Source organism: Tinamus guttatus, unplaced genomic scaffold (genome assembly GCF_059628265.1).
Source record: "Tinamus guttatus ecotype Peru unplaced genomic scaffold, ASM5962826v1 Tinamus_guttatus_pri_ptg000601l, whole genome shotgun sequence".
NCBI lineage: Eukaryota > Metazoa > Chordata > Aves > Tinamiformes > Tinamidae > Tinamus > Tinamus guttatus.
Genome location: NW_028289135.1, coordinates 4983466 through 4999422, shown reverse-complemented (window position 1 = coordinate 4999422; position 15957 = coordinate 4983466). Strand labels below are relative to the sequence as shown.

The 15957-nt window shown below is 40.4% G+C and overlaps 1 protein-coding gene across 2 annotated transcripts in view; it reads right to left on the bottom strand.

The window, feature by feature from the left end:
• RPS6KA2 (ribosomal protein S6 kinase A2) overlaps positions 1 to 15957 on the bottom strand; it is a 259837-nt gene that overhangs the window by 77249 nt on the left and 166631 nt on the right. For both annotated transcript variants that reach the window (XM_088534829.1, XM_088534830.1), the window contains 2 exons: positions 12206 to 12322; positions 9485 to 9566 (listed from right to left, as the gene is read on the bottom strand). In XM_088534829.1, coding sequence (XP_088390955.1) covers positions 9485 to 9566; positions 12206 to 12322 — 199 coding nt within the window. The remainder of the gene's footprint in view (positions 1 to 9484; positions 9567 to 12205; positions 12323 to 15957) is intronic.

The following is a 15957-nucleotide window of genomic DNA, read 5'->3' as shown; positions in this document are numbered from 1 at the left end:
TGGGAATCCCTGTGAAAAAGAACAAAAGCATAAAATAGACTTTCCAAATTCATACTCTGAAATACTTCTTTCTTCTGGTAACATTCGAGGTTAAAGTTAGCAGCTATACCTGTTTTACATCCTACCTACAACATTCATATTTTACATTGTATAGCTTATTATATCCATTATGAAAATAAAATAGATTTGATTAGCACTTCTAAAATCTAGGTAGCTTTTTTATCTCATAAACCTGAAACTGAATATGAAAGGTAGCTATGAATTAACAAATGTCAATGATCGCAAATACCCCCCAAGTGGGAGCTATGTCACAGCACAAAACAATGTCTGAAAGATGACCAGGGACACAGCACAATTATCTGAGCAATTCTGCCCAAATTTACAAAAATAATCTAGCACCGCTGAGAAAATGTCAGTTAAATTACTGTGCCATGGAAACCTTTCTAGCCTATTACATTCACATACTGACAGAAAATGCTATAGACCAAATAGAGAGGAAAGGTTGCTGTTGGTGCTGATTGCTGGTCTCTCTTTGAACAGCATCACAAATGTCACAACCATGAGGAAAACATAACTGACACGTGGAATCCATGCGAAGAGCATAAAAATAAAAGTAATAATTTTGTTACCACTGAAACGGACCACAGATGGTAGTCTCCTACACTGCATAATGTAACTTTTACAGAGCATGAGGCTAGTGCTAGCACACCTCCAGCAGCAGCAGCGAGCAGAGCGCCTGGCACGCTTCCCTCTGGAGATTCACCACGCTGTGCAGCAAACTGCGGTCACTGCAAGATGTCCAACCCGCTGTGGCCACTCCGACTCAAAAATGGCACGAAGTGGCACTGTTGACCTCCTTGTTAATCTGCCCTCAAGCCTGAAGGGAATATAACATTTTCTGTTGTATTAAAGGAATCAGTGAAAGCAGTGGGGTACAACTCCCAGAAGATGATAACGAATTTGGTTTCCAACAAGCATAAATGTACTGCAGTTGCAGGCAGCTGAAATAGGTTAAATGGCAATTATGTTGGATGCTACAACTGGTGCAACTTATTCAATGAACAGAACAACAAATGCTTTTCATATAGACAACAGACTTGCACTACAGCCAAAGGTTTTCAGAGTCCACCAGGGAGGTTAAAAATCCCAGGGATATTTTGCTATTGCATTTCCAATTTAGTATTCCACTACAACCACAAATTTCTGCAAAAGGGCAACTGATTCATAGTTCTGATTACTTCAAACTAAGTGCATTACGTAGACAGGGCATTTTCTTGTCAAGTTTCTTGACTTGGATTCTTTAGCCACTGAATTCCGTAATGTAGCAGATTGCCCTTAAGTGGGGAGCACTATTAATAACATCATCAGTATCTATTACTTTCCTTAAGAATGAACATCAAGCGCTGTGAAGAGGAGGTTGGCATGATTAAGTTAATTTCACAGCTATGGAAATTGAGAAGAGGAGCAGCAGTAATAGTAACTGGCTTATGCTCATGTGGCAGGCTGGCAGCAAAAACACGAATAAAATCACAGTCTTGCAACTCCTCAACCAAGGTACGCTCCTACACCAAACACAGCCTGCCATGAAAGAACAGACTACATGTCCTACATTCAAAATACATAAAAACTGAAGCATTTGAGCTTGTATTTATTGAAAGAACCTTTTTTTTTTCTAGTCTCTCAAAATTCATACAGCCTAATGATATCAAGAGCAAGTTCTTGAACAATCACTTCTTGTCCTTGGTTCAAGGACAAGATTAAAAGGCTCCCGATAGTTCCCTTACGCTCTGTGCATCTGACTTCATAGGCAACAAGCAATAGCCTCTTTTCCTCAGCAGCAGGTTTCTTAAAACTACAAGCAAACAGAAAGCCAAAAGGCTCTTTAAAGGGAACTTGGGATATACAAGGGGGAATAGACAAAACCTCCTAGGCCAAGCCCAAAGAAAGCCAGCAAAGCAGACTTTCATATGAAGACTCCCATTTGGCCTACAGGACACCAGCCAAAAACGCAAAAGGGTAGAAAGCAAGCTAAACCAGTGACCTGTGTTAACACTGGGAGACCTAATTGGTATGGGGCATGTCCTGCCCACTGACGCTTTGCTTAATTAAAAAGTTATCTCCATGTTAGAAGGGGAACAGCTGAACAACTGTGAAAAGGTAAAAACAGCCCTCAAGAAATGCTGCTGTCTCAAGGAGCCATTCAAGGGACTGCACTACAAAATTTGCCCAAGGACTGAATTTTCCTAGGAACTTTCTGTGAAGGAGATTCCCCAAACTGAGAAACATTAGGCAGCTTAACAATGTGACTATTCTACACTTGTTGCAGCAGGACATTTATATCAGTGGAGTTAAAAATCCTGGTGCGCCAACAACCTGGGTGATGCAGAGGGAGCACTGCTGTTACTTCTGTACAAATAAATGCAGGGGATCTGAAATCTAGAACGTGCAGCCCAAGCACAGCCACCTCTGATTTCTTCTACTGCTAGCAAGCGAGCCCTAGGGTATACCTGAATCTGCCTCTAAACTAGATATTTAGAAAACATGAGCCCTGAGGAAGGAAAGGAAGATGAAAAATCCTTAGTACAGAAAAGACTGAGGGTAAACATGATAAAAAGCTTCAGGATGTAGCAGATAACTGCAGAGAGGGAACTGTTCTCAGTGTGGGAGATGTGAACTAGTGTTTTCAGCTGTGGCAAGGGTGATACGGGATTGATGTTAGGAAGCATTTTCTAATGGTCAGGATAGGGAAAGCCTAGGAACAGGTTAGGCAAATATCCGCCAGGGATGACAGCAGCGTAGCTGAGCGTGCTGTGGCAGGGGGTGGACAGGATGCCTTTGGAGGTGACTTCCTACCCTCCGCTTTGGACTGTGGAAGAGTCCAGGCACCATGGTTATTCCTTGGGATCGGCCCGTCCCCGCTCGTTATTCCTGGGATCAGCCCATCCCTGCTCCCAGGCGCCTGGCGCAGCAGAGCACTGCCCCGAGGTGGCAGAGCTGTTCTGGGTCAGCCAGCACTAACCTGGTGTCACTCTTCACAGAGCCATTCTGAAGAAATTGAGCTGGGCTTTTCTCTTTTCTCCCTGTGCTTCCCAACTACTGCAGCAGAGGGGTGTGAGGGCACGTAAAGGCCATCACATTGCCTCCCCAGCTCTTTCCTGACCAAAAAAGGGATTTCTATTGCAAAACAGGGTAAACATTTCATTATGGCTCCAGAACAACTATTGACTCTCAAAAAATTCTCTCTCAAATCCTGAAACTATACCAAACGCAATTAGCAAAAACTGCTACTTGACAGTAGAAAAAATCAAATGTGATCTCTTTTTGTAAAACAACAACTGATTTGGGATTTACAACATCTGCAGAGAGCTGCCCTTGTATATACAGTGCAGTGCAGTCCTGACAGAAAGAATAATCCAAGGGAAAGCAAAGAGTAGTGAAAGGCTTGTGATCATGTCTACAGGACATGCTCTTCTTTGATACTATGGTTTGTGAAAATACAGTCAGGGCTTTGTGAGAATGACAATTCCTAGCGCAAAGAAGCCATATGTAGGCAGCAGCACATAGTGCAGAGGCTCCCAAGGACATGTAGCCAACAGTCTTTCCTCCGAACAGAAGGACAAGGGAAGTTCTGCTGGGCGATCTGGAGGCAGAGGAAGCTGGGATGTGTGGTCAGGACCTCCTCACTGGTGAGTTGTTCATAAGAAGGTAAAAAGAGGCCCAGGAGGATATGGAGGGGAAGCAAAACAAACAAGCAAACAAAAAAACATACTTTAAGAAAAGGCAATTAACCTGAATCTAAAGGGTGAACCAAGGGCAGTAAGAGGGCCTCATACCAAGCACCATAGCTGAGAAGAGTAAGGAAAGACCCTTTCAGAACCCGGCTGCTAAAGAGCTAAGTTTTGTCCAGGTGAAAGCTCTTTTGAAGTTCTGCATTATAAGGTTAAATTACCTTTGAACTTTTGTTTTGTTGGAGTTTTGTTCCTCTCAAACCCCTGGGAAAACACCAGTCTTGCATCTAAGTAGCACAATCATTGCAAGGCAACTGAGTCTCATACAGGGAAAATGTGAAGGAGCTGCTTTAGCTGATGTGAAGGGCACCCACTATTTTAATTCTATAATGGCTGGGACAAAAATTACACACTCCAGGTGCTGACACCTAACTTAAGTTATTCAATTTACTGCATAGTTATTACCAATGATGTAACGTTCCCGAGAACACCAGGAAGTTTTGTGAGTTAGTAAAGCTCCTCTCACAGCTTATTGCATCTAGAAACATCACACAGCACAACTGAAAACAGTCAGCACAACTAAAAACCCATAAAAGCCTGCTGGCCTAGACTGAGGGAGAGGACAAACTGCAAAGCACTTCAGAGCTTTTGACTAAACAGATTATTGTTTCTAAATCCCATATACAGAAACAGGTAGAATCTCTCCATTCTCAGTGTCAAATAGCTTCCTATGCTGAGATTTAATAGCCCATGACTGAAAAGATGGGTAGATACAAACTATTTCCTTGTGACCCATCACACATTTGTTTTAGGATCATAACTCAACACTGCAATATTTACAAATTTCATAAGCATTACATCAATGAACTATGGCTTTGTGCCCCTTTTAGCAAGACTGCATATCTCCTGGATGGATGGATCTGCAATTTCCAAGCTCCAGGGGCAGCCCTTGTATGCTAATCCAGCCTCCTCTTGTGAATTTATGAACACTTCATATATGCTTAATAAAGCTTACAGTGTAAGCAATCTAAAGCGTTCTCGTTCATGAAATCCTGAAGTACCTCCAGTAATGCTGATAGAGCTTGAGATACCTTGAGAGAAATCCTGAGTGAATCAAAGTAATAAGCCTGTCCATCCCCTGAGCCCCAGTCTGCTGGTACAACACATATACTCAGAAAAAAAAAATCAATGTTTTATTCAAATCTTCAGTCTCGCTATGCATTCAGGCCTGAGAGTCAAGACTTACTGACATGGACCTCTAGATTTTTAAACATGCAGATGAACTTTATTCTCTTTCAATCTCTATCTAAAAATCTGTTTTTCAAGAAAAGTAAATTTCTATGAAGACATGAAAGAAATGCTTTAAGATGACATTTAATAATGTCTAATGACATTTAAAAGCACAAAGGTCTTATTCTTTGAAGGTATTTAGGTGCCTAAATATCCTTGAGCATCTGTGGCAATGTAGAGGGTTTTATGTTTGGGAATGTAGATGTTTAGTATATTGCATTTCAACAAATAGTCAAAAGAGTTCAAGTTATATATTCATACATATAGCCTTAAATCTGGGGTACCCGCATCTGGCACCTAACAGACATAATATTCTCAAACATTTTGGATGAAGTTTTCCTTAGATTAATATTTAAAATGAGATTTGAAACTCCTATCTCATTTCTTCAGGAAGTTTTCTGCTTTAAAAAATAGATACCAGCAAGCTCCTTTGAAACAAAATGAGGCGTGAAGGAAATAAGCCTTTGTGTGATGCTTTCATTGACAAGCAAGATGAGCAGCAGTGTTTCCACTTTCAAGCATACACGCTGTTACAGGTGAGTATATTCAGATATACTCAACATTTAAGATAAACTATCATAAGGTAAAGATTAATTTTATTTTCACAAATATTTGTGTTTACCACATGCAAACCTGCTAATTTTTACAATCTAAAAAGAAATACTTTGGAGTCTAATTCTCCCTTCACAGCAAGAGTGGCTCTGCTGTTCAGCAGATTTTTTCAAGCGTTAAGTCTATGAATGCAATTGATCTATGAAGCCCATTTCATACAAAACAAATTTTCTGAGTTCAAACTGTTAGAAAATGCTGCTGCTGATTGCTGTACCTTTCTTCTACCTTTTGCTGTTGGTGAATTTGGGCTCGTGCTAAATAACAAGGGCTATCTAGCCCGAAAGGAAGCAAGAGACAGCAGGACTTACTGGAGGAAACACCATTTTGAACTTATGTTTTCCCCTATTCATTCAAAACTGACCACTGCCAGAGTCAGGCTTGTGGGATAGATATCCCTGTGACACGACCCACTGTGTTTGTACAGCAAGCAAGGTACAAAGTATGTTTTAACCCCTCGCTCCTGAAGGCATTTAACTTCTTCACACTCCTCTTTACCCACACTGCAGGCTAATCAATCCAGAAAATTAAAAAAAGACTTTGTCATCTTCCCCCACACATTTATTTTTTTTTTCTCATTTCAAATTTTACTTTGCTATGAAGAAGATCTGTTGTAAGACTCTGTCTCAGCACTGGCATCCAGAACCTGGACTTTCACATTCCATCCTGTACTGTGCAGTACAGGTTAGGAAGCAAAAATAATGCAGATTTTTTTTCTAGTAGCATGTCTTTTGTCAGTAAATAGTAAACACTTTTGTCAGTGAATGCAGTGTTAAGAACTACTTAAGGCTTTGCTCCCATTACTTGACAGGGTAATAAATACCTCACACTGGAGTGAATTCCAGCTTTTCTGAGTGTGGGTGGGCAGCAATAATTCGGTGCTCTCCCTTAAAGATGAAATTAAGCTGTCAGAAATATTATCTGTGTGCCAAAAGTTGCACGGAACCTCACTGACAATGATTCTAATTTTTGCTATTAAATGTTCTCACTTGCCTTGGGCCAATGGGGTTTTGCCTTCATTTTTGCACTTCAGGTTAAAAGGCTCTCAAGTTTAACTATTTTGTAGAAACTAGTTTGGACCTTCTCATATGTCCAATCCAGGGTACATGTGCTCCTCCTTCGCTTATGTTTAACACTGTAGCAAAGCTTGTTGCCTGCATCAAACAGCTGTGACAAATACAAACCAATTCGCATCAATGTGCTAGGTATCCTAAGATTAACAGGATATCAGCAATATCAGCAACTAGTCAGAGGGTAGGAAGGTTGAGTAGGAGAGAAATGCAACCCAGCTTAGCTAGTAAAGCAGTCTCAACTTCTGGATCTTATCCATGCCAGAAAATAATACATAGTATGGTATTATTAAGGCCAAAGGAGGACAGCAACAGTGGTTCTGTGGCATATTGAACTGAGGAACACAAGAGGCACCTGGAAGTGCCTATTTTTGATGGAACAGGAACTAAACCAATAGTCTAAAATCACCACTTAAGTTCTGAAATTGTATAAAAACTGTCATAACACAATCATTTTTTGTAGGGGACCTAAAATTACAGATCTAACTATCACTTCTTCAGCAATGACCTTCTGGAGAGCAGCTCTGCAGAGAGAGACCTAGGTGTCATGGTGGACGACAAGCTGACCATGAGGCAGCAGTGTGCCCTCGTGGCCAAGAAGGCCAATGGGATCCTGGGGTGCATTAAGAAGAGTGTCTCCAGCAGGTCGAGGGAGGTGATCCTGCCCCTCTACTCAGCCCTGGTGAGGCCACATCTGGAGTACTGTGTCCAGTTCTGGGCTCCACAGGACAAGAGGGATGTGGAGCTGCTGGAGAGAGTCCAGCGCAGGGCTACAAGGATGATCAGGGGCCTGGAACATCTGCCCTATGAGGAGAGGCTGAGGGAGCTGGGCCTGTTCAGCCTGGAGAAGAGAAGGCTGAGAGGGGACCTGATCAGTGTCTATAAGTACCTCAAGGGAGACAGTGAGGAGGATGGTGCTGGCCTCTTTTCAGTGGTGGCCACCGACAGAACTAGAGGAAACAGACAGAAACTAAAGCATCAAAAGTTCCACAGGAACTTAAGAAAATTTTTTTTAACAGTGAGGATGACAGAGCACTGAAACAGGCTGCCCAGAGAGGTTGTGGAGTCTCCTTCTCTGGAGATTTTCCAAACCCGCTTGGACGCAGTCCTGTGCCACGTGCTCTAGGTGACCCCATGTGTGCAGGGGGGTTGGACTAGATGACCTCTAGAGGTCCCTTCCAACCTTAAGCATTCTATGATTCTATTCTATGATTCTATGAGTGTCTGAGGATGCGCAAGAAACACTCCCCAAAGCCCCTTCTGCTCTGTGGACCTCAGAGTTAGTGGAAAAAAGAGAGAAAATCCTATTTCCATCTTAGCTGAAGAGTTCTGGGTTCACCAACAAAACAAGTCCGTGACACGTTCACATTGTGTGATCCTCCTTCAGATGGCTTGTCTGGCTGCTGGTGCCTGGCCACCAGTGGCAAAACACTCTGGAGGTTGGTTCAGGTGGGGTGCTTCATGGTTCTGCTCCTGACTGAGAAGTCACAGATTCCCTGTGTTGTACATACTATATACATAGGCTTGACCTTTTTTCTGTATATATTTTAAACACAGCACTATTTAAATTGGTATTTACACCTTGTAGCCCTACCAGAACAAACTTTCCTACCTATATTGTAAAGAAAAAGATCCGCATGCCAGCATCATTTCAAACTACTGTGTCTTTGTAAGGCTCTGCTGCTGGAAAGGACTGTGTACATTCCCATTTTGCCCTCATTTCAGTTGCCCTGGTTCTTGTAATAGGTGCTGTACCTGCCCACCACCAGCTGCCAGGAACTCTGCAAGTTTTTTTCTTCTTTTGGTTCCCCAGATTGAGGCAAATGAAAGCAATTTGGATTTTAAGTGGTCAGAACTTTCTGAAAACTAGCTCTCTTCACGTTAGGGTGGACCCTTAGACACTATTATGTATTGTGCACATCCACATCGTCCAAGACAGCGTTGCTGCGCTAGGCCAAATGAACACCATAACCATAGCATCTGTGTCATCTGCAAGAACATTCAGGCTTCGGAGGGTTAAAAACAAGATACTCTGCTAGGATGGAAAACAAAGGCAAAAGAAGAATAGATCTTTCTCCCTATCCTTCCAGAAGGGCAGTAAGGACTTCAGCTGAGACCAAATGCATCACGTTTGCTTTCCAGGCCAGAGTCTCTCCACTTAGTAGGAATTTTTTGTGCTCTGCATGAGGCCATAGCAGCCAGTGGCCCCAGAAGGGGATGACCAACTTCCAGCCTCAGCCATTTGCCCTCTGTCTATGGAGAATATTCACCAGTTGGTAACAAGTTAGAAACAGCATGATTTCAACCACCTTAGAAAGCCACTTGAAAACAGCTTGTCAGAAATTTTGGGGCATATAGTGAGAAGCATCAGCTGAAAGGCCTTTCAGTCCAATAGGACTCATATTTTCATTTCAGCAATATTGTTACTTAAAAGTACTTCCATTCACTTCAGCAATAGAAGGATATTGACTCTCAGAGCATATTAATATGAACCCAAGAGAAGTCCTATAAGTAAGCCTTAATGAATAAAAGAAGCATGCAGATAGCAAACACAAAGTTATTATCTGTTTTCATATTCCCCACATTTAAAGTCAGCAAAGGTAAAAATCAATGTTTTCTGTAAATTTTTTAGAACATTCACTACAGTGAGGTGGTTTTTTAAAGGGTGGTAGAAACATCTTTTTGCTTACATCTACTCTCTAAGGCAGCAGTAATTAAAAAAAAAAAGACATGTAAACGCTAAAATAGCAGAGAAATAAAGACTGCGGCCACCCTCCCAATTCTTACCTTTCAGAGTTGCTTTCTTAAGTACCTTCATGGCATAAAGCTGACCTGCATCAGATCCCTTGATCTTCCTCACTAGGAATACCTATGGAAAGCAGTAAATAAGCATAAATGAGAGTTGAACTCTTGGTTAAGAGCATTTACTGCATTTGACAGAGTAACAGATACTACGAGTCAGGAATTCTAATGAAAATTATTATTTGAAAGTATTTCATTTCTATTTTACCCACAATTGGCTGAGCTTGTACTGGAAAGCTGTAGCCCTAAGCTGCCACTACTCCATAACGAAAGTATGTTCAGCATTATTAATAGCCATTTCTTAAAGGTGGGTGAATAGGCATCAACACTGTAGTGCATTTCTTCATTTTCGGACAGCTCTACATGAAAAAAAGTTATGCCTTATTTGTACTTATAAATGTCTAATTTTTTAAAAGTATTGCCATCAATGAATTTGAGGAGAAAAAAAGAGTTTGGTGCAATCTGTGTCTTAAGACATGAATTGTGACGAGCTGAACATGCACCTAGACAAATAGCTCGTCACAACTGATTAAGCTGAAATTTGTTTGTGTAAATATTTTCTCAAAAAAAAGTCATGATTAATTAAAAAGTGGAAAATCTGTTTGTGCATACTTAATGTAGGATTGTATTTGATTAACAGCGTAAAATACTAAAGACTATCCCTGCCATACTTTCCCACTGTTACATCTTCTGACAGTGTGAATTTGTAATTTGAAATAGCAGATTTTTATAGCTAAAATTATAATCTTTGTTTTTTTCCATGCAACTCTTTCTTTCTGTCTGTCATCAGTGCATCTGAGCACAGGAGAGAAAGGAACCAGTAGTTCAGTTCACTCTACTTAAGAATTACTATCTTTTAAGGAGAGAGGTTTCCCAGGCTCACTCTGCTGCTGAGGTCAGAAATGTCAGGTAACAGTTTCTCTTTTTTTATTTCAGCACTTTTGTTACTGGACAGAAGCAGGAAGTTAACTCAAATGCAAAAATAAGCATAAGCACGCATTTATAATTGTGTTATATATATATATAGATTAGGAAAGGCTAGCTGAAATGATTCAAATGATAAATGTCTAATTGGATTGCAAAGATCTGTAGCAAGCATTTTATTCATTGTTTTTTCAGGAATTGTGCAGCTCGAGAAAATTATTTCTACCCAAAACACAAAAAGCCAAAAAAAAAAAAAAAGATTAGGGAATCTGTTTCCAGCACATTATTTACAAGTTGAAAAATGTAAACACTTTTCCTTCTGAAAAATAAAAGAAAGAAATCTATAAATGGATCATTTCTCAAAAATCTTTCAGGAAAGGTTTGTGGGGGGGGAGAGCTTCTATCCCACCAGCTGGAGAGACCCTCTGAGCACCTGCACCAGGTCTCTCGTTCTGAACAGCATCATAGCTACAGCACCTATGATCTATGATCTGATCCAGCTTGGTGAGACTTTTAAATTAGGAGTCATTCTCAGGATGTTTCCTGAGCATATGAGAGATTCACAGTTACTTAACTGAGCCCTTGTCTGACTGAGACTGGATGTATATTGCTTGGTCCCATCTCCTGTTTCCTCGTTTGAATAACACACAAGTACCGCTGGTACTAACAACTATAGAAACGAATTATGAAATCTAGATGAAACACGAATACATAAGACTTTCTGAAGTGTTTTCCATCAACATCCATGATAAAGTGAGCGCAGCTGCTACTGTATTAACAGGAAGTCAACTCACTTAGAAATTCAGCTGCACACAGAAATGTTGGCCTACTTTTCTACCCAGTCCAAGTAAAATATCTAGAAGCAGTAATTCTACAAGTAGTGGGGAGAAAAAGCATCCTATCTGCCATGCAATCTTGCAAAGCTTGTAATACCTTTATGGTCATAATAAGCAAATAAACAAAATTATCAATTTGTGTTACTAGTCACTTGTCAGCTGTTCCCAGTAGCATGAGATAGGGCATTTGCTCTGCATTCCCTCCAAAACAGATGAGTCAAGAACACTGTGTGCCGTTTCAGAGGACATCCAAATAGTCATCAAACCAAAATGGAAACAGAAGAAACAAAAACACAGAATACTGCAAAATGAGGTTGACCTGATTATTCTTAAAGGACGAGTCGCATCGTTCTTGAAACTGTGAAGTGGTCCTAGAGTGCTTATTTGACTGATTTCACTAATTAAATTCTACTAGTTGGCCAGGACACCACAGACATATGCTTAACCATGATTTTCAGTTTTTTTAGTTTGATATGTGTGCAAGCACCCCTTAGATTATTAACAACTGCCTGTGTAAACTGAACTAGCAAAACTCCCTTAGCTGGAGCAATGGGTACATTATGCATATCCCGAAGTAGGAAGCTAAGCAAGTGCTGTGACTTTCCAAAATGTTCAGCACAGCCTCTCTGACAACACAGACATCTTCCTTAGTCATGTAAGAAATCATTGAGGTCGCAGGTGAGTAACTTGAAAATAAACAGCTTGCTATTCCAGGAGACTGAACTGAAGCAAATACTGAAGTGAATGAAATTTAACTGTTTGTGCACTGTGTAAGCACTTCAGACCAGTCTGGCAACAGTCTTTCTAAAATGGAAAGACATGTGGTCTGGTTTTGCTTATCTGCTTTTCTGGTGTAATTGGTAATGGTACCAGTGTAAGTGACCTCAGAAAAAGTACGTGATATTTTAAACATTGCCCTAGCTGATTAGACAGCATAAAGAATTACCTTTCCATATGAGCCTTGTCCTAATACTTTCAGCAACTCAAACTGAGAAGGATCTGCTTTTTCAAAACCTTCCTTCACATGATGGCTGATGTCTATTTCCTTAACGATTCCTTCTTCCTGCAAGGGAAAAGAAAACAAAATAACCCAAATTGGAGTTGGTATCTTAAGCAAATTATTAAACTCTCATCTTCTGTGATGCTTCCATTACATATGAAGCTTCACGAAGTAGAAACCGATGCCTTCCCAAATATTCTGTGTGCCTGTTATTGTCGGGGAGGAGAATGGTTGGAATGTCAGAACATCCAAGCCTATTGCTTCTGGTTATATAAACATGAAGACCAGACTAGAGTATGTAAATTGAAGCACAGAAATATATTGCTGCCATCACAGAGCTCGGTGTGCTCCTCAAGGGCCTTGCTAATAGTGCAATGCATCTGCATCTATACTGCAGAGCCTCCAGCATGCTTCTCTCCATACATTTCCTCAGTCTGGCTGTAAGCATCATTTAAATTCAGGTCCAAAACTGAAGCTCTCCTAGTCTCAAGAAGCAATTTTCTTATGAACAGGCAATAAAGAAAGGACATTGTTAAAAATGTCTCTTCCCATTTACTTGGAAGAATGGAAAATTACTGCCAGTAACCTTCTAAATAGAAAATAAAATTGAAGGTTTAGATGGGATAGTGAGGTGAGAAGGAGAAAAGACAAACACACAGTTTTTTGGTTGGTTGGTTGCTTTTGCAGGAACTAGCTTTCAATGTTTTGCACACTCTGGTTTCTTTTGTTGAAATATTTCCATTGTCAATAGAGACGCATCACTTAAAGATACCAACCAAGACAGGACTTTTTTTTTCTTGCAAGCTGTGACATATGGCATTTATTCATTTTTTCTGTGCTATTACGGCAAGTTCCTCTAAAAACAGAGTGACTGGGTCATGTGAGACCCAAAGGGATTATGTGGAGTTTGCAGCAACCCAGAAAGTCACTGAGTTGAAAGGAAACCTGAAAGCAACGACTTGGTCTTCAAGGACAAAGTGGTAGAGGAAGAAAATATTTCTATGCCGTTTTTATTTCTGTAATGTCTCATGCATCTGATTATGAGCTTTTAAAATCCAAACTACATGTTCAAGATTCTGTTCAACTAAATGGAGGATCTGAGTACGAAAACTTTATTTCCCAGATCTGAGGGAATTCATAGTGTAGGATTGGTCCGAGTATGCCTGTACCTAAAGGAAGCTGATGAAATCCTCTAAACAGTATTTTTAATGGACTTTTCACTGTAAATTCCTTTGGCTCCCTCCCACCCCCCCAAAGAAAAAAAAAATCCTGGTGAAACCTGGAAATGTAATGTTTCCCTCTCCTTCCTAAAAATCAAAGTGAGGAAAAAAGAAATAGCAACCTAAAATAGAACCACTTTCTTAAAGCCATTTGGCCAAAGCACATCCCTTTTCCTAAACAAGAATAAATCTGATTCCTGTTTTCTCCAAGAAAATTGGTATTATTTTGGATCACCTGTAATGACATAGCTGATGCATGTCTGGCATTACCTGAGTGTTCTGTACACTGCAGTTTCATCCCCTCTCTTTCCTTTCTTAAGGAAACCAAGGCTTACCTGGATGTTTTAATCAAAGGCTTGAGCAAATTATGGCATAATGAGCTTTCATACTTAGGGACATGCTTTTCTACACAATTACCTAATTTAAGGTAAGCTGCTACCATACTGCAGCTCACATGAAGTATTTGAATTGCATGGATCACCAGCAGTCTTGTTAAAGGGTTGCTCACAAAGGCTAAAACACTATTTTCTACAGCTGTTAGTGGCGCCTGAGCTGCATCACCTTTTTCTCCCCATGGCAGACTCGATACATTCAGCATTTCTTGCTCCAACTCGCAGACAGAGTTTGGGAGGATTAGTTTCTGCAAGCCAATCTTTGTGAACATCCCCCAAAACTTTTATGTGATCAGAAAATTAAATGACTTTTTCTGAAGTCCGTGTTGCTAGACAGCACTCAGCCGTAGTTCCACGATTTCATCTATCTCTGCTTTGCCCAGAAATGCAGCAAGCAAAGATTCTCTGTCCGAACCAGAAAAAAACAGGAGCCTGGCCTGAATTTCACACTCCATCCAGGAGACAAAGAAGGAACCTAAACCTGATTTTTTATACATCAGATATCTTCCTCAGACTTGTTTCTTCTTTTCACTAACATCTTGTCTTCAAAAACCGTAGATAAGATCTACCTCCTTAAGGGAACACTAAAACCCTTTTCCCTTTTGTTTAGCTGATATCGAAGCCTAAATCACACTAATAATCTCAGCTATATTCGAAGGCTTAAGCAATGAATAAGTTTCAAAATAACTGGTCATATTAATCAGTAAAGTCATAGGCCTGCAACCTTAAGCATATTTCCCTGTGTTATTAAGTTAAACTCTTTAGTTCAAGGTAGTTAGTTACAGGAGTATATTAGAACTATTAAAGTGATGATGATTCAGCTTGCAGGACGATTGCTTAAAAATTTGAGTATTCCCAGAGAACGGCATAATTAATTCATAACTTGCAATGAAAACCAACACTTTAATTATATACATATTCAATTAAAACCACAGAAAAAAGATTATCACGGAAAAAGCTCAGGACCAAGTGCAAATCCTACTGTTGTATAGTAGAGACGCACAGATTTTCAAGAAGAAAAGAACCCTGTCAGATCATCTGATTTCATAGGAATATTTGCTGTGGTTGCAAAGGTTGCTCAGAAGGGGCATCTGGAGGTCACTGGCCCCAACCTCCTGCTCAGAATGTCACCAGCACTTGACCAGGCCAGCTGGTTTTTGTCCACTGCAGTTCTCAGTGCCTCAAACAATGAGGCTAGAGGCACTTCCTATGAAAGACTATTCTCCTTCAATTTGCCTTGCTCCAAAATATCTCCAGTCATGACTGGCTGCAAGATCCCTGTGTTCTTAGGAGGAAGCAGGATATTTTTCTAGGAAGGTAGAATTTCCTGTGGATTTCCTGCGGTCTCCTCACTACAAAGGGGAAGTGAAGCAATACTGAAGAACATGCCCGGCTGCACTCACTGTGTCTACAGCAGCTTTACTTGTGAGCTGACCAAGAGGCAAATCAGTATTTCAGCTGGTGTGACAAATCCACCTCCCACTGGAGTAAAAAGCAAAACTTTCAGGGCTTGAGAATGAACACGAAGTTCCTTTAACAAAATATATGTCAGTGCACATTATCTGTGGGTCTCTGACAGTGGTGGATGAAGCATTTTAAGCTCAGGTAGTTGTTAGAAATTTTAGCCCTGCACCAGCCAAAGCTGAAAATCAGTCCTACTTTTGTAGAAGCACCAACACAAGGGTTGTCTTGTTATATCTGCTCAGGAAATGCAACTTTCTGGAGCTAAGTAGTTGGGTAAGAAGAATGTGAATCAAAAGTAAAAACGAAGCAATTATATTAGAAATACTCCCAAATTAGTTTCCTCATGGTATTCAAATATACTTCAGAAAAAAAAACACAACAATCTAAATTAGTCGCTCGTATTTGTCTGAAGTTATTCAACTAGTTTAGCTAAGAGTTTCTCCTTTGAGTTGTATCTTAGCAGACTTCTCTAACTGATTTTTTTCCACAGGCTCAGGCAGCACTGTGTACATAAACGTTTGAAATTTGCATTACAACAACTAAAATAAGTTAAAAATTCATCACAGTATGGATTATGCCTATCTCTGTGGACATTACAACTGAAATCAGTGCAGTTATTAGG